This window comes from Coffea arabica, chromosome 2e (genome assembly GCF_036785885.1).
Source record: "Coffea arabica cultivar ET-39 chromosome 2e, Coffea Arabica ET-39 HiFi, whole genome shotgun sequence".
Classification (NCBI taxonomy): domain Eukaryota; kingdom Viridiplantae; phylum Streptophyta; class Magnoliopsida; order Gentianales; family Rubiaceae; genus Coffea; species Coffea arabica.
The window spans coordinates 20,614,686-20,633,123 of NC_092313.1; the positions used below are offsets into that span (position 1 = coordinate 20,614,686).

At 37.1% G+C, this 18,438-nt stretch overlaps 2 protein-coding genes and 1 long non-coding RNA gene across 5 annotated transcripts; 2 read left to right on the forward strand and 1 right to left on the reverse strand.

The window, feature by feature from the left end:
- The first annotated feature begins 2,618 nt into the window (after positions 1-2,618).
- On the forward strand, positions 2,619-3,972 carry LOC140036838 (uncharacterized). Its single transcript, XM_072079791.1, has 2 exons — positions 2,619-2,981; positions 3,118-3,972. Exons 1-2 carry the CDS (start codon positions 2,619-2,621, stop codon positions 3,709-3,711), a joined length of 957 nt encoding a protein of 318 aa, XP_071935892.1. The 3' UTR covers positions 3,712-3,972.
- Positions 3,973-7,021: 3,049 nt separating this feature from the next.
- On the forward strand, positions 7,022-9,085 carry LOC113731877 (uncharacterized). The gene is made up of 2 exons (XR_003458614.2): positions 7,022-7,839; positions 8,317-9,085. It is a non-coding gene; the product is annotated as an uncharacterized lncRNA (long non-coding RNA).
- A 2,069-nt stretch (positions 9,086-11,154) lies between these two features.
- Positions 11,155-16,299, reverse strand: LOC113731878 (serine hydroxymethyltransferase 7). Of its 3 annotated transcripts, none has more exons than XM_027257372.2 (4): positions 14,728-16,296; positions 13,699-14,104; positions 12,030-12,131; positions 11,155-11,934 (listed from the first exon to the last, which is right to left on the reverse strand). In XM_027257372.2, the coding sequence occupies exons 1-4, from the start codon at positions 15,781-15,783 to the stop codon at positions 11,711-11,713; spliced, it is 1,788 nt and encodes a 595-aa protein (XP_027113173.1). In that variant the 5' UTR covers positions 15,784-16,296; the 3' UTR covers positions 11,155-11,710. The 3 variants fall into 3 exon arrangements, 2 of the variants coding, with proteins under 2 accessions (XP_027113173.1, XP_071935893.1); XR_011840410.1 differs by lacking the exon at positions 11,155-11,934 and adding an exon at positions 13,232-13,359 and having other exon boundaries at positions 12,062-12,131; positions 14,728-16,299; XM_072079792.1 differs by lacking the exons at positions 11,155-11,934; positions 12,030-12,131 and adding an exon at positions 13,229-13,359 and having other exon boundaries at positions 14,728-16,299.
- Between the last annotated feature and the right edge of the window lie 2,139 nt (positions 16,300-18,438).

An 18,438-nucleotide genomic window follows, 5' to 3' on the forward strand; every position in this document is an offset into this window, starting at 1 on the left:
AAATTTTAGTGGTTATAGTGCAAGTCCTTGATGTGTAACTTTTGAGAGACTTGACTGATTTTGTAACGGAATTTCCATAAACTTTTATAAGGCGTATTGATTGCCTGTCACCAAAGTTCATGCCCCACTCATAACCTGGTGTGAAGAAGTCACGTACATATGTTGGATGTCATTTCCTTTACAAACTTACCGAGTTTTCTTCAGCATACTGTTAGAAGTTTGCTCATTGCACATCATTGATGGACAGAAACTGTTGTAGAAAGTTTGCAAGATCAGAAAGGACGTAAGAGAATCTCTTAGCTAGGGCCGCGTGACAATAAACTCAAGAACTTTCTTTCCTCCACCAAGACGTACCCCAGAAAAGAAAAAAAGAAAGTTGAACTCAAGAATTATATGGGTATGTACCCAACATATTGAAACTCTGCCGATTAAACTACTGTTAGTAAAAGCTTTTCTAGGTTCTTTTCCTGTATACTTTATGATTGGTGTTGGTTTTTTTTTTTTTTTTTTTTTGGTCATGGGTAATAGGAGAGTCAGAATCTTAAACTTGTGACCTCCTGCAGTATGACTATAATGTCACTTTTCTAGTCTTCTTTGAAATCGTTCTGTTTCCAATGTGCATTATTGTGCTTGAGGTTGAACACCACTGTTTAAGCAACCACAAAAGCTGAGGGTGTTTTTTGATCAACGCAATTTCTCCTTTATATATAGGGAAGGGAATGAAGTGCGTCATAGGCTAGCAAAATTTGCTTTGAAGCTAGTTAATGATGTATATTGGGAAACAAATTTCCCGGGCTGGATAAAAAATCTAGCAAGAAAAGATTGTGAAGGCAGCTTGCCCCTTTTGTAAAGCATACTTGTATTATCAAGTTTTAAATCAATATAAATGCTATCATTTTGACAAATAAAAAAAAGTTTAAGCACCAAACCCTTCCTGCTAGCATATTCACCACCAGTTTAATGCTTCCTCTGAAAATCAAATTTTGAAATTGGATTATTACACTCATGATGGATATTGCTTTCGCCTCATTTTATTACAAGCAAATGTTATTTACACTCTCATTTTTTTAAACCAATTGATCCAGCGGCCACCAGGGTCCCTAGGGTGTTGGTCAGGATTCGTACTCTGCCAATATCATTTATACAAGCAGCAGCAACAGCAGGAGGAAGGCTGCTACCCTTCCCTGTGACCCCTCCTTGTTAATCACACTCCTACTATCACTCGCTCCCATTTTTTTGTTAAAAAAAAAAAAGGGAAGACTTTCACTCTCATTTTTTGTTAATCACACTGCTACGATCATCGTAATCATACAGTTTTCATTTATTAGACTATATCATAAAATAAATGGTGGAAGTGCAAATAACGTTTCTCTTTGTTATGCCACATTGATGCCAGAGAATAAAACAAAGAAAATAGGTTTCTTCTTTCTTTATCAATGAAAATTACATCTATATAAACTCTGTATTTCTTCTCCTTTTTTTCCTTTTAGTTTCTGCTCGAATTTACAGTTTAAAGAAATGATAAAAATATGCTATTGGACTTTTTTATTTCATGCTTAATTAAGAGATCATGAGTAGAGTGGGAGGGGTTGGGGGACCCATTAAAAATCGGGTCAAGTTCGAGTTTAATGTGAAGAGCCAAATATATTCCTCTCCATGAAAAACACAAAAAGGGTTGATAATAGTGCCCGAAATAGAATGGTGGGGACAGAAGAGGGAAGCATCTCCTGTTTATAATCTGTATTCGTGGAACCTCATCATTCTTTTCCTTAAAAAAACTAAAGCAAAACCAGGCGGAAAACCACATAAAGGAGTTATTTAGCCAAAAGTTGCTCAATAAAATAGGACAACCACAAAATTGGATGGAAAGAAAGAGAAAAAAGGTACTGGAGCAGCCAACACCAGCACTCAATTCTAAAGGGAACCAAATCAAAATTGAAGAATGAGAAGGCATCATTCCTCAGTCAAACTAGTCAAACTTTTACAGCCCAAGAAACAAAATCTATAGCGTCATAGAATAAAGAGCTCCAAAAGATTGCAGATTTTCTCCCCTATTTATCACTTGTCAATACACATATTTTAGCAAAACCCCCCATTAGAGACAGATATAAAAGTATGGTAACTGAAATTTTACGGACAAGAATCTAACATAGCCCAGTAATTGCTATCTTCTTTTGTGGATTCCATTTCTCACTGCTCCTATTCACTCACTTTTTGAAGAAGAAAAAAAGTGTGAAATTAAAGCTATTAAGTTTATATTGACTCCTTTGTTGTTGTTGAACTTGCATTGCAGACTCTTCTATCTAACCTTTTTGGTTCTTTTTTTTCTTTTCTCCCTAGCCAGCTGCATTTCTTTTCTGCCATTAAATAATGGTACATTGGCAGATTCTCAATCATCTCCTCCACTCTGCAGGAAACAAACATCATTGCTCCCAATAACCAATCCTTATCATCGTATAGAAATCTGAGCACTCAAGTCTATAAACACTTTTTGCTTCTTCTCCTCCTCCTCCTTCTACAACTTCTAGTATAAACTTTCAATTTAAATATCTGTCAATCTCTATCACCTTTTTCTCATAACATACCAACAAGTCCATCCTTTTACATACTTGCTTCCCATGATGAGTCATTCTTCATCAACAACTTCTGTCAATGGCTTCTACAACTTCCTCACCAGGGGCCTTGACAACCTGGACCATTTATTCCTCTCGCAAAATTTCATGTCTTTCCAGTTTCTTCAACATGTTCTCTCCTTGCTCCAATCCTTTCACTCCCAGTTGACCTTTTTGATTCAGAAGCTTCACTTGCCTGTTGGCGAGAAATGGCTCGACGAATACATGGATGAAAGCTCCAGGCTCTGGGAGGCCTGCCACATACTGAAATCAGGGGTATGCAACATGGAGAACTACTACTCTGCTGGAACCAATATTGCTTCTTCTCTTGATGATCATGCTATTTTAAACATGCAACTTTCCCGCCAGGTCAGTCTCTTGATGATCATGCTATTTCTTTAAACCAGTGAAAAAACTTTTTGTTTGATCAAATATTTTAGATACCTGCGTGGTTAAAAACACAAGATACAATTTGAAGTGTTCTAATGAGTTGTTTGTTGGATAGGTATTTCGAGCACTCACCGGTTGCCAAAGGGAAATAGTGGCATTGGAAGAGGAAAACAAGAGCTTGATGGAATCAAGGGCCCAACATCTAGCATTGAGGTTCGATGAAAACGTGCTGATTGAATCAAAGTTCAATGGGTTCACCGGATTTCGAGGTGTCCTGTATGCAATGAGGAATGTCAGCTCATTGCTTCTGTTGATCATGCTCAGTGGCCTTGTTTACTATTGGCCCCACACCAGCCTCTGGCAAGGAGATTATGAAGGGAACATGGTATTTGGATCGGCCTTCATGGTCTCAACGGCAAGATTGCATCAGAGAGTTGCTGCAGAGATAAACCATATCCAAGGACAGCCAAGAATCCTGCTTCATGAGTTCCAGAGGGCGAGGATCGCAATGGATGAGCTGAAAGAGGATTTAGAAAGAAAAATGATGTATGAATCAGAAATAGACATTCAGGATAAGGCTGAAAATTTCAAGAATTGCTTTGACATGCTCAAAGCTGGTGCAGAAAGCATGGTTGCCCAACTTGATGACTTCTTTGATGAAATTGTTGAGGGAAGAAAGAAGCTCTCAGACATGTGTACTCATAGGTAAGATTAAGACTCAGAAGAGAGAGGAGAGGAGATTCTTCCATATGTTCCAATATTCCAAGCTGCAATCCTTAGCTTTAGTAGGGAGACTAGAGAAACAGATTGGTGATCATCAAAGTGTAAGAAAATCAGTTAGTGGAGTAGTAGTTTCTTTTTCTTTTAGCCCCTTCACCTTCCTTTCTTTCTCTTTTTTTTTTTTCCCTTTTTTGGTTTGTTTTCCTTAAATTTTCCTCGTTGTGTATTTTAATACCAATTGTTATTTTTAGTCTGAGATATGGTTGTTTTGCTACTACCACTAATGTGATGGTTGAAGCTTTGAGGAGAAGTTTTACTATAAAAATACATGAAGGATTGCCTTCAAGCAAAGAGAATATGATTCTTTCTTTCAAAGAAAGGGAACAATAATATGCTATCTTAAAGGAAGAAACAAGAAGAATATGTTAGACAAAGATAAGCCTGATCGGTAAATGTGAAAATCTTTCCCAAGAAACCATAAGGCCTTGCTTGGATTGCTGTTTTCCGTAGAAAAATTTCATCATTTTCCGTGAACACATTTCCCTATTACCTTTTTTCCTCACATACATCAAATCGCTACAGTATTTTTTCCATGAAAAATGACGGAAAATGCAATCCAAACGGGACCTAAGATTCTTCTACCAACAAAACAAAAATGCTTCCAATATTATTCACCCTAAGGACCAAAAGTTACAGATTAATCAGATAGATTAGAATGATAGAATCAACTTGAAAGTCATATCTTTTAGTATTCTCTTAGGCTGATAACTTGAATTTGAGCGTTTCAAAGCTATGTAACATCAAATTCTATGATAGCTTTGAAACGCTCAAATTCAAGTGGAAAACTGTACAATAAATGTACAAGTAAGTAAATAACAACCGCCAGCCTCCCGTTCCCCTACCTTTTCTTTATTTGCCCTTTTGCCCCAAAGAATTTGATTATTATACATTATAAAGCAGCCACCAGGATCAAGTATTTCAGAGGCCATGAAATGTTGATATAAGGCAGCATTTAGTCTAGTGCTATGTCAAGTTAGGAAATTCATCACTATCTTGGTCCATGCATGGTTTTCCATTTTACCTTATACTATTTCATAGAGGAGAGTTAGATAAGTTAACTATGACAAGGAGTGTTGTTTTGTTGTTAATCATAGAGATTAAATTTGATTGGAAACCCACATGAATAATGTTTATGCAATCATTTTAGTGAAAGAATTGATTATAGAAGACAGCTTAGGCCAAGCAAAAGGAATGGTGTATTAGATACTTATGATAACTTCAGAAGAAGATTAGTGTTTCACAAGTCAAATTGGACGATTCATTTCCCGTTAGTGATGAAGAATGTTGGTAAAGACCGATTTCTGAGTTAATAAATTTAACTTGAGTCGACATATATAGTAGAAAGATATATAATTCGACTATAAGTGATTAAATAATTTTTTTTTCCTAACAGGGAAGGGTGGGATTTAAGAAGTGGGGAATAGGCAGTACGATTGGATTCCAAAAACTTAGTTTTTGGGTCTCAATTTTAACCACTAAACTTAAAATTTCCTCGACTGATTAAATGGATTATTATTAGAGTGAATGCCAAAATGAAGTGAACCTAACATGCATTTGCCAAACCTGATTTTTGCTAATTGGCTCTTTGAATCACTTTTAATGAGGGTTAGAGGTTATTTTCAAAAAAAAAAAAAAAGAAGAGAAGAGAGAGAGAGAGAGAGAGCTAGTGTGTGTGTGTGTGTGTGTGTTTGTTAGAGATAGTTACTCCCTCCGTCCCACTTTGATAGTCCTGTTTCTTTTTTCACACAGTTTAAGAAAAAGTAGTTAACTTTGTTTGAAAAGTAAGTTTAGATTGCTATTTTCCTAAAATACCCTCACATTAAATATGATACAACTTTATGGGAACTTGAATTGATGGTAAAAAAAGAATCAACTCTCATTAAATGGGGTAAATTTATAGTAACAACTACTTACATTGAATAAGGGTATTTTAGGAAAATGAAAATACAACTACATTCTTCAATTGGAAAGTGGACTACAATTTGGGACAGATGGAAAAGGAACACAGGACTATCAAAGTGGGACGGAGGGAGTATCTTTTTGTTAGACGTGTGTATAGCAAGTGTTTAACATGACAAAAAGCTCTTATCGTAATTTTAGACTGATACTATGCTTGACTGAGTGCACCAAGCCAGCAGTTGCTTTAAGGTGCAGCGGAGTGGAGTGGAGCAATGCTCAAAAATACAAAATTATGATTTCCAATAATAACGATTTTAAATGTATGTTTAGTTGCAAACTTAGCCCAAGAACGTAATTATAGCAGGTACAGTAAGCAAGAATGATGCTTCCCTACTGCACTACAATTTAATTACCAAAGGCACATAAATGTACAACAAAAGGACAACTACGATAGTAAGTGAAACCTTTTTCTTGGTCAACCTCTATTTTCGCCACCCTCTTTTTTTCCCGGACATCCATAGTAATTTGTCTAATTCACATTGCTTTAGAGCTTGCAGAATTGTTATTGTTCGCAAATTTACCGGCAAATCATAATCTGGTAAAGCTAATAAAGCAGTGAAAACTAATTTTGATTTAGACATCGATAAATACACCACGTCTTCAAATAAAAGCGGAAAGAAAACTTCTTTTCCTGGACAGATTTGGCATCAAATGCTGTTTAGCTTTATCATTATTTTATTAAAGAAGAAAACACTCATTAATTAGATGGGAAAGCATTTGCAAGTGGGAACTAGGATTAACCTAATCTAGCCAATTTGTCGAGGAGAGAATTAATCAGGTGTAAGGATGTAAACGAGCCTAATCAAACTCAAATCAAATTTTGAACGAGTTTTTATGTTATCGAATATAAAATGCTGTTCAAATTTGGTTAGATTAATTGGCAAACCAAAATTGAACGAACTGTTATCAAATCCAACTCGATTCGAAAATCGAATAGTTTGGTCATTTAACCTGGTTCATCGTTTAGTACCAAGAAAGTCGATGAAATGTTCAGGCAGAAGGGGGAGGGAGGGTGGAACCAATTGACACAAGGAGGAGATTAAGCACGTGCAAGTTGTTGACTTTTAGTACAGAGAAAGTCGGTGAAGTGTTCAGAAAATGAATCAAAATGATAGTCGCTAGTGTTCAAAAGGGCATCATGCATTACACTTTCGATGTCTTTTCCATTAAAAATTGTCTGCTAACTTGGAAAAGCAACAAAGCTGGCGACCTATTTTTTTCCAAGCTAATTATGCAGGGAATTTTAGATTTTTTTTTTTTTTTTTTTTTAGGGGGGGGGGGGGAGAAAAAAAAAAGAGAAATAACTGTATGTGTGGTGTTCTGTTATTATTTTTTTTTATTTTTTTTTTTTGGGTATTACTCGACATAGAAGTCCCTCCCTTTACCATCCACAAGATTTGGCAACCTAACAGTAGTATCTCTACCGTTTATGAATGAGTCAAACCTCAAATAAGGAAGTCGCAGGTGATTAATTCTAATTACTAAGGGCCTACTCTCAACTGATTTTGCCTGCTTTTAACTTCTGATTTTAGAAAAATCAGTTGTGTGATGATTTTAACTCATCTGGCTCCTTTTTTCTTTCAACTCAACTTTTGACTTTTGCAGAAATAAGAATCAATTTAGAATAGACCCTAAAGGAAGTGATCAACGGTTGGAAGTAAGTGTGATATATAATTCATGGCCGCATAAGTATGATAATTGTTGTAACTGCAGAGTTGTAACTGAAGGAAGGATGGCCCTGATCTGTGCTGAAAACTCAATCAAGTAGGGTTATCATTTGCTATACTGAAATAATATATGATGAGAAGATTCTTTTGATCGGTTATAGTAAATGACTAATGATTCCACTTGTGAAACAATAATGGAAAAGTGGGCTAAGGTCGATATGATTTTGGAAAGAGGCCAGGGAGAGAAGAAAGACCAGAGAGAGAGAGAGGGAAAAGGAAGGGGATGTATATTATTATGAGATTCCTTTGGCTTTGCTCTTAGTGATCATCAATTCGTCTCGATCAGAAGTTGGAAAAAAGAGGGAGCTGCTGCATAGCAGTTCTGAGGAAACCCTTTTGTCTGATTCCAGTTCCCCTTGGATTTGAAAAAGGTAAAAGGGTTTTTGTATGTGTTGCTGCTATTGTTGTTATATGATGATGAAAAGCTTCTCAAAGTCTTCTGCTCTCTCGTCTTCCTTCTTTCTTTTACGCACGTACCTGAAAGACAGTGTATATATTGTATTGTCTTTTACAACTCCTCCAGCTGTGAAAGACATGTCGTGATCCATTCTTCTTCACCAAATTTTTTTTCTCTTTTCTGCTTAGCAGTATGATATTATGGTCTCTTTTCACTTCCATCCAGCAGCATGCAAGATGAATTGTTGCTTTCAGACCTTGAAATTATGATTCGATTGCCAGAAACTAATCATTTTTTTCATTACTTTTTCGTTGTTACCACCAGCTGTGTCTAATAGCGGTCAGTGGGTACGTACTTAATTAGTACTGCTAGGCAGCTATTCCAGTTTAATTTCCCTTTTTGAAACACAAGAAGAGTGTACTGTGAATTCATAAGTGTACTGTTTTTCCAGCTAAGGATGAGCATTTCAGAGCGATATTATATGTAGCATAAAAGGGGCCGTTGGAATTGAAGGAGATGACCAAACGAATTGAAAAGGAAAAAGGGATCAGAGACGTATTCATTTTGTTATGTTAGTATCCATTTATTTTGGACAAAACTGAATTGCAAGGTTTGATGGTTTTTGCTGTACATGTCTTTCCTCCTTGAAGAAGTGATTCCTCAGGTCAGGATTGATGATGGCTTTTGATATCCTCGTCTTTCCTCCTCTCTGCCCATAAAAAATAATCCAAACTTGAAGAAGTAATTCGTTTCGTTTCTGTATTCCCCCATTTCCTGCTCAATCTATCCAAAGACTTTAAGAAGTAATTTGCTCTTAGTTACATATCTATCACATCTAGATTATATGCATCAAATATAAGGCCAATACAAAAATGTTTTTTACCTCCTTGTTGCAATACATGACTTGTACGATCTTGTAAGCTATAATAGTAGCAGGATGCATGATATATAATCTCTATTCAAATTTAATTTTTTTTTTATCACACGTGACATACATCCAAAACTGTTAGTATAAAATATATATATTATCAGTATAGAGTCGATTAATTCCATTCTAGATAGTTGCTATTATGGAGGATGTCCAGCAAATGGGAAAGCTAGGAATATAGCGATAGTTGCTATTATGGAGGATGTCCAGCAAATGTCCTTATGGTTTCAAATGTGCTCTTTTGGGAAGTTGAATGAAGATACTGATAGCTTAGGCTACAGTTTGAGCAAAATTGCTCTTTTGAATTTTTGTGACATGGAGTGGAACTACGCCATTACATAGTGCTAAATGCACTTTTGTAAAGATAGGAGCCTTTGCTCCAAAATTGTACAGTTTATGATGATATAAAATTTCTATCGTTTCGGAAAAAAAAAAAAAAAAAAAAAAGATAGCAAAAAGAAACTCACCCCCTCCTCTCCCACTCTTCCCCTTCAAAAAAAAAAAAACAAAATGAAAAATTAAGGGATGGAGAAGCGAATATCAAATTGTTGGAGCAATTATGAAGCATATGGGTTGGTTGTGCGGCTTGATTGCGTGCTTGATTGGATGTCACGATCTAAACTCAAGACTAAGTTTAACCGTAAAAGGAACTTAAATTCTGATTAAACATAATGAGAAAGGTTCCTCCAAACAGGGGGGAAACAAAGGGGCCAAATGAAACCAAAAGGGAACTGCAGAAGTGCGATTAACAAAGTAAATAACCTGAGGATACCATAAGAAAATCAAATCGAACCCATCCCAAAGACAGCCCATCAAGGATGGTACACAGAACCCGGACCCCGTAATGTCTTATGTATGTCCTAAGTCAATGAATGTGGAAATGGTGAATTCCAACTTCCATGTCCATTTAATGCTTCACATATTATCAATTCCTTACAATGATTCCATCTTAATACAAAATTCAGCATTCACTATAAAAAGATGGAATTGGAAATAGTTGTGGAATGTTAGGGACAAGCTCTCTTTTTTCTTTTTTCTTTTTAACTTCCCTCCTCCTTTTCCTGGACAGAAAAACTGTTCAGAGGAGATAGAGCTAAGAAAGAGAAGAAGGAATCTGCTGGTATGGGAATCACAAAGTGCACAACTATTGGAATTGTTGACCACGGAAACTACGCTGTTATATTTGGTCTTTGACGCCATCCTTTCTTTGATACGTCTCAAGTATACGATTATACTACTCCTTGATTATCAAATACTAATCAAAACCCTTAATTATGACCTCGTTTTAGTTCATAGGAAGGGCTTTTTTTTTTCGGTGCTTCTGTAGAATTTCCTTTTGATTCCCAACAAATACGTCTGGCCCAATTAGTAGTTTAACGTTCCCAGTAAAGTCTCTGATCGCATTGCTCCAAGTGCTTCTGACCAAAAGCCTCTCAAAATGCTAAATTTAGGTAATTGAGTAATAATATAGATAGAGAGAGGATTCCAGCAAAATCATCAGACACGCACATATATAAAGATCAAAATTCCATAATTGTAAGACCATAATCATTTAGGTTTCAAGAACATGACAAGTTTCGGAAGTGAAGGAAAAACGGCCAGTTGTTACCCTCGCTAGTTCCATTAGCTGATGGACAATTGGGCGCCCTCTTTCTTTTTTTCTTTTTTTTTTTTTGTTACATAGAAAGTGCTTCAAAAAAAAAAAGGAAACGAGTTTAGAAATTAATAGCATCTGTTAAATTAAAATCTACTCCTGTGCGGTCCGACCATATTAATTCACTTTCTTTACCAGTTCGTCTATAATTGTCCCCGTCGTTAAATAAGTGGCCCACTAAGACGACATCCGCAAGTCACAACAACCGAGTTAATAAGGTCTTGAAGATTTGAAGCGGATTCGACAAGAGAATTTCCGCAAGCGTAGCACATGGCAAGCAAAAGCTTATACTATAGTAATGGCGAGACTACCCGTTTCAACATTCACTTACCAATTCAAGTAACTTGGTTTTTTTACAATATTCGCGTGAAGAGAAAAGGCACATTTGACATTTGAAATACGACCCATAGGTAAATCCAAAAGTCTCCACGCTATTCCTTTGGAAACGCTCAAAGAAAACCTTCACGACACAACACATATCTCTGCCATAATTGCAAAATCACTTGCAGGAAAGAAATATCAGAATTGGCAACCCTACAAATTAAAAGAGGCCGGCCATCCAGAAGCTATAGACGGGGTTTTCGTTTTCAACCTTTTTAGGGGGGGAGATAGGGATGTGTTGCAAAACATGCATTCAACATCCTCATCTGCAGCACAGGTTTGCCAGAACCTGCTCGAGATACAAAACATTTTGCAGAGGCAGAATGTGCAAAAGAATGCGTTCCTTGCAAAAGTAACACAAAGAATGATATTGTGCTGTGGATCATTAATTAATCCTAGCATCTACAAAACATAGTAAACCACAAATTACCCTAAAAGCCGACTCAAGTAACCATGAGACCGGCAACACAATGAAGAAAACCAAAGGGTTTTTCATTCCGTAACAAAACATGTATTTAGATATCAAGTTCCCAACAAAAAAAAAAAAACTTAATGTATGGCAAGTTCAGCAAGTGCATAATTGTTTCAGTTGTAATCACCAACCTGGCTCCATCCACGATAGTTGACATCGCAGCACAAGACCCAAACTGGTGCATAAGCGAACACTTGTATCTCCAGTTGACAACAAGAATTCACCATGTAAGCATACCGTGATTTTGCCAAGGTTGGTTTGAGCACCAAAGACTGGCTCTATCATCATGCAAGAGCCAAATCAATTGCTAGGACAGGAAATAAGAGTCTTTTCCCCAGTAAGATGTACAGCAAGATTCAGACCCCTGATGTGGGAAAGCCTTCCCAACCAACAAACAAACTCAGACTACTTTATACATCAAAACCAGGCATCGCAAACTGTGATGCAAAACTTTCAACCCAAGTGCGAAGCTCAATAATATCTTTGTTGTTCTCAAGACCCTTTAGAAAAGCCTTTGGCAGCTTCCCATGTTCTCTCTGCACTGAGCTAGCAATCTGTGCAGCTCTTAAAAGGAAGTCAGCTATTGTTTCAAAATCAGCCTCCAGACAACCTCTTGAAGTCATAGCAGGAGTACCTATAATCAAAAACAAGAAAGCCGTGCACAATCCATGGATTAAGCCCACGATAAATTTACAAACTTAAAGAAGATATAACATGAGCTTCACTTACCAATTCTTACACCTCCAGGTGTGATAGTTCCATTATCGTCAAAGATAGTAACTTTGTTCAGAGTCACGTGGCACAACTCACAGACCTTCTCGAAGTTTTTACCTACAAAAAACATGACAATGCATAAGAGCCACATGCACCTTCAGTATACGGAGAATAAAATGATCTACAATCTTTAATAAGGCAAATTCCATACATTGACCGTGAAATGGGAATATGTATATTCAAATTGTATGTAAAAGAATGGGTTAGGCTATGTCATGCATACAACTCAAGAACGTTGTTGATTTGGAAATTAAAAAAAAAATCCAAATTTACATATGTTGCTTGTGGTATCAATAAGGAATTCAGAAAAGAGATCAATCATATTATTTAGACCCTCTAACTGTAGCACTAGTCCTCTAGTTCTGGGCCTCAGGCAACAGAGATCACAAGGCAATGGCAAAAGCATCACGAAGGTAGAAACCATTCTCTTAGATGAGGCAACATCAATGAACCAGAATAGACCGTATAATCTTATTTACTTTCAATCTGGATGAAGAGATCCTTTCTTTTACTCTGTTCAGAAGCGAATAGTATGAGGATTTTGTTGAAATCAAATATTAATAAAATACCACCTAGGCTGGCAATTGCTTCTTAAAAAAGGCTCTAAAATGCTCAGAAACATAACACTATTTCCCTGCACGGACTCGTAATGATAAACATCTGAAAAAGGCAGATGCTAAATCGTAGCTCTAAATTGGGAAGGGTGGAAATGCATTTGGTAGCTGAATGCCCTTCTGTATACTTGGAGCATGACACTTGCATACGTGGAAATTTATCAACTCATGGTAATGCTGTTCACAACAGACAAAAATGATATAAAGAATTCATCAGTACCAATTGAAGCAATTCTTTTAAACACGATGGCATACTCAGTTATGACCCAATGAAATACACCATCATGCTGAAGAAAACAACAGAGATTTCCTTCCCCCCTGTCCCAACATAAGAACGATACTTTTACAATTCAAAAATTACCTTGTAAACATGATACACAGTTGAAACTATAAGATCCTGGTACATAAAAGCACTTCTGTTGCACACAAATATATATTATATTCCATGCAAATGTTGATTTATAATGTTGTACTGTAGAGTATAGCCAAGCTCATACAGACACTCCATTACATGTCCTCACAATCGAAACTACCAAATAGTACCTATGTCGGACAGGGGAAAACTAATCCCTGTTGTTCTGGAATAGTAGTTGTTATAGTCTTGGTGCACTTATTCATCATAGCTGTGTATGTCATTGGGTGCCGTTACCTTGTTTGTAGTCAAAAATTACCTTGCAATTATAATACAGAAGGTTAATCACTGTAACTAAGATCCAGGTACAAAAAGAGCCCCCTGTTGTGGGTAAATTTTATATCATGATCCATGCAAATCATGAATTCTAATAATCTACTTCAGAATACATCCATAGCCAGCTCGTCTACAAAAATAATTGCATGCCTTCATACTAGAATATAAAAGTTGCAAAGGGGTCTTAGTATTATAACAAACCTAAACACCCGAAATACAATTTCACATAAAAATACATCGGTTGCCCCAAAGACAGGTGAAACACTATCCTATTAACATAACATAACAAAATATAACCCAAAAAATAAATAAATTTGCATACCTGTTAATCCAAGAGTCCTTAGATCCCAAAGTAACAAATGGTTGTCAGTGCCCCCAGTTACCAGCCTACAGTTTCTTCTCAATAGAGCAGATGCTAATGCTTGAGCATTTTTTTTCACTTGTTGCATATAAGCCTTGTACTCGGGAGTAGCCACTTGTTTCAATGCTATGGCAAGGGCAGCAATATGGTTATTGTGCGGTCCACCTTGCAATGCCGGGAAAACAGCAAAGTTTATCTTCTCCTCAAAATCATATCTATCGCTCCCATCACCTTGATTCAAAAGCATGCCTCTTTTCCTTGGCTTCGAACCCTTCCTGTAAAATATTATACCTCCCCTTGGACCTCGAAGACTTTTGTGTGTTGTCGATGTAACAATGTCACAGTAGTCAAAGGGGCTCACACTCTCCTGCAGGGAAACAATCATAGATGCCAGCAGTGAGGTCTAAGTACTGCCTTATACTCCCTAAAGTGTTTTTAATAGCTTTAAGGCCTCTAGTCCAGTAGCCAAATGTTGTTGTCAAATATACAGATAATTTACATGCCAAAGAGTTATGCATATTGGAATACTGCAGCTGTAGCCACAGTCACAAATTCAGGATCCAATTCCCATGTTTCCAGGGTCGCTCCCACTTTTGTAAATAGGTTGTCAATAGCACGTTTCCTTTGACTAACGTGTAAAATAGACATTGTTTGTTTTTCCTATCAGTTCTTCCAATATCTCTTCAACTGCTAAATTTCAAGGCATAGGTAATTGATGATAACATAAGCTTTATCAAGTTTGTCCTATTCCATGGAAGTCATGCAGGACTTCAGATGTGAAAAAATTACAACTATGAACTCAATAGCCACAGCAGATCATATTAAGCAAAGGACCAAATAATTTGTAGCCCTTGTGCAACAAGCTCAAACTAAATAACAGCATATCCTAACCAAGCATGCATTAAAAACCACAGAAAAATAAGCAAATCATGAAATATATAGGAAAGAAATCCTCTGTAAAACTTGAGAAGAAGCAAGACAAAGCTTCACCTTTGCAGCAACAAGCCCGCTTATCTGAGCCATATCACACAACAAGACAGCTCCACATTTATCTGCAATCTGTCTGAACCTTGAATAATCCCATTCCCGAGGATATGAACTCCCGCCACAAATGAGTATCTTGGGGCGAAAATCAAGCGCCCTCTCCTCAAGCTTATCAAAATCTATATAACCTGTCTGTGGGTTCACTTTATATGCCAAACTTTCAAAGAAAATTGAAGCCCCCGAGACTTTCCTCCCATTTGGCAAATAATAGCCGTGACTTGAATTTCCACCGGATGGTGTATCCAACCCCATTATCCTATCACCAGGCAACAATAAACCGGTATAAACAGCAAAGTTCGCAGAGGTACAGGAATAAGGCTGTACATTTACACCCCAATTCTCTGAATCAAGCCCAAAAGCAGCCAATGCTCGCTCACAACAAAGGGTTTCAATTTCATCAATATATTGATTCCCACCATAATACCTCGCCCCAGAATAGCCTTCCGAGTATTTATTCGTCAAATGACTTCCTAAAGCTTCCATCACCGCTTTACACACAAAATTCTCCGAAGCTATTAATTCAATCCCTTTATACTGCCTCTGCTTTTCTTTCTCCAGTATCTCAAAGACATCAGGATCGGCCACTCGTAAAGTCTGATTTCCCCACGCCCTCACAGCATTCCTACGAGACTCAAGGTCGTTGGAGCTCCCCCTAGAACTCTTCAACGAAGAAGACGAGGAGGATTGTGAATCGCCCGAGTCGCGTTTCCGCTTGAAGCACATCGAATGGCCTAAAATCCGAAACTCCTCTTCCTTCTCATCCTCACTCTCTCTATTACCTTTCCCGTTCTGCTCTTTTTGATTGTCAGTTTGCGACTCCATCAATTGAAGCGGAATCTGCGGTACCGGATGGGACGGGTCCTGAAAGTTCGAATCTATCTGGAAGGAAATGGAATCATCGACGATTCGCGACCGGTGATTCGACGCGGGTGCCGGTGAGGACGAAGCGTGAGTTAGAAACCCTAGTGAGAGATTACTCGACTGCGAGTGAGACAAATCCATCCCGAGAATCCTATCCTAATGAGAAAATTTCCGGAAATTTCACGAACCAACCTTCGAAATTAAGTAAACTTTTTCACAAACAAATTTGGGGTTTTCCGGGAGAGAGATTAAGAATGACAGCAACATAAACAGCGACAGAAACAGCAACGGAAGCAGCGGCAAGAACAGGATTTGTAAGTCGTCCGAAGGGTGATTGACGATGATGATGATGCAGCCATCAAATGGCTATAAAATAATCGACGGGAAAGAAAACAAAAACCAATAAAATAATTTCTGAAATTTGTTTTGGAGGTGCAGAATTTCCAGAGGGAGGGTTAAATATAAATGGCGAGCGTTTTTTTTTTATAAGGTAGGGCGAGAATGCGAGAAGAGTTGAGGAGAAAATGCGTTAAAACGACGAAGACGACTAGATTCCAAGGGGGATGAACCTGGACCAGTTTTCCTTTCCTCTGAGGAGGCCGGGTTCCTTTTTTTCATTTTTTTGTCCCCTCGATACGATGGATATCCCACACTTGGGAGGAGGGAAAGGAAGTAAATAGGTCCAAGGTAATTCGGGGCATCGAACTACCATTGAATCAGATCGATGCGTAAAGGATTAAATGGGTGTATTATACACTCAGTTGAATTATTTTAAATAGAGCCACTTTTAATATGGTAATCCTTGTCTTCTATCCTATCAAATTTTAATGCATTAATGATGGTCACCAACCTTTAATATGGCAATCCTTGCCTCCTATCCTGTCAAATTTTAATGCATTAATGATGGTCACCAACCTAAAGGCTGGTGGTTAAGAGGCCGAGTTCCGAAGGCAACTTTTTTGTTAGTGATTTTAACGAAACCAACCCAAAGTCAGGTGGTTAAGAGGCCGAGTTCCGAAGGCGATTTTTTTGTTAGTGATTTTAGCGAAATCTGCCTGATGGCTGGTGAGAGTTCAACCAATATTTTTAAATTTGGATCAAAGAGTGAAACGAAAAATCTTTTGATTGATTTTAAACAAATCTGGCCTGGTGGCTGGTGAGAGTTCAACCAATATTTTTAAATCTGGATCAAAGAGTGAAACGAAAAATCTTTTGATTCACGGTTCAATCGATTCGATCTTGATTTAAAAGTTTAATAAATTTTTATTTATTTTAATATTAAGAATTTTGAATAAAATTAAAATATATTTAATAAAAATTGATTGAACCTCTCGATTTTTATTGGTTCAACCAGTTTTTGACCGATTTTGATCGGTTCAATTAATTCTTTGATTTTTTAAAATTGAACCGGAGGCATGGCGTTCCATTTTTGTGTGCCTCTGATGAACTGTGCCCTCTGTAGGGTCCACCTGAGTTATTCTTCTTCTTCTTGATAAAATGTGGGGTCGACAGTCGTTTGTGAATCCAGACACGGGCTTTATATGTGGACGTAAGTAACCAAAGAGTCTAGTATCAGGCAAAATCCTTAAAAGTCTAATGCTTGCCATTGGTTTGGGGCCTTTGGGCTTCCTTTGGATGAATATTAGACGAACCTAACAGATTACGTAACGACGCAAAACTTGGGCCCGACTAGTCAGTCCTCTTGGAAAGAAGAACATTTTCATGCTTCACTTCTTCGGCTGTAAAACTTGACCTTGAATTGGACCTTTCAATTAGGCAATGTACTTGAGCGAATTGATAACCTGCTGGTGACCAATAATTGGCTTGTAAGTGGGGCCATTTTATACGAATCCAACGGCAACACCCAAAACTTCAACAACTACGCTCCTGTTGAACTCAAAGTTCTGACAAGCAAACAAAGGCAGAGTTCATCTAATCCCAATCTCAACCCCATCCCAACCGCACCCCCTCCCCCTCTCCCTCCCTTAAAAAAAAAAAAAAAAAAATTTGTCTAAGGTTAAAAAGATCAATCAAGCTACTCGATACGCAAATCAAATTCGACGGTTTGATAAGAGTTGATTCGAACTTGATTCATTAATTACTCAAACGAAGTTTGAATAGCGTTTTATATTACAAAAAAAAACATTCAAACTCGATTAAAAAAAAAAGCTGTTCAAACTCAATTCGACAAATAAAAATGTCAAAATTGAACAAAATTTTAAGTTTATTAAAATAATTAAATAAATTTAAACATTAGAATATTCAACTTAATTAGGTTCATTTACGTCCCGATTCACCTGCCCTCTAGTTTCTCTTGTAAAATAAAAGGCCGATGATGTCCAAATACCCAGAATTAGTGCAACCATACACCCCTACATGCTAGTAATAAAGTCACAATACTGGTGAAATTCACTTGGAACTTGTGATTTTTTTGCCTACCAATAGAAAGGCTAGTACAGATTAGGTTCACTGTCAATAACAAAATATTGTGAATGTGTGCTTGATTAGTTGTGATGTGCAGAACTTAAGAACATACTTGACAACTATTGAAAACACTTTCGAGACAGCTCTTTACAAAAAGACGTTCTCGGATATACTTGATCCGTAACAGTGATCAGAGCCAAACCTCCCCAAAAAAAAAATTTTGGAGTCTGCATTTGATTAAAATGACGGTCTTGTTTGACAAGTGAATTTTTTTGGTGTTTATTTAAAATTTTTAAAAATTTTTTGATATGTGTAAATTTTTGAATATTTTGAAATATATAATTTAAAAATTTTGAAAAATTTTTTATATTT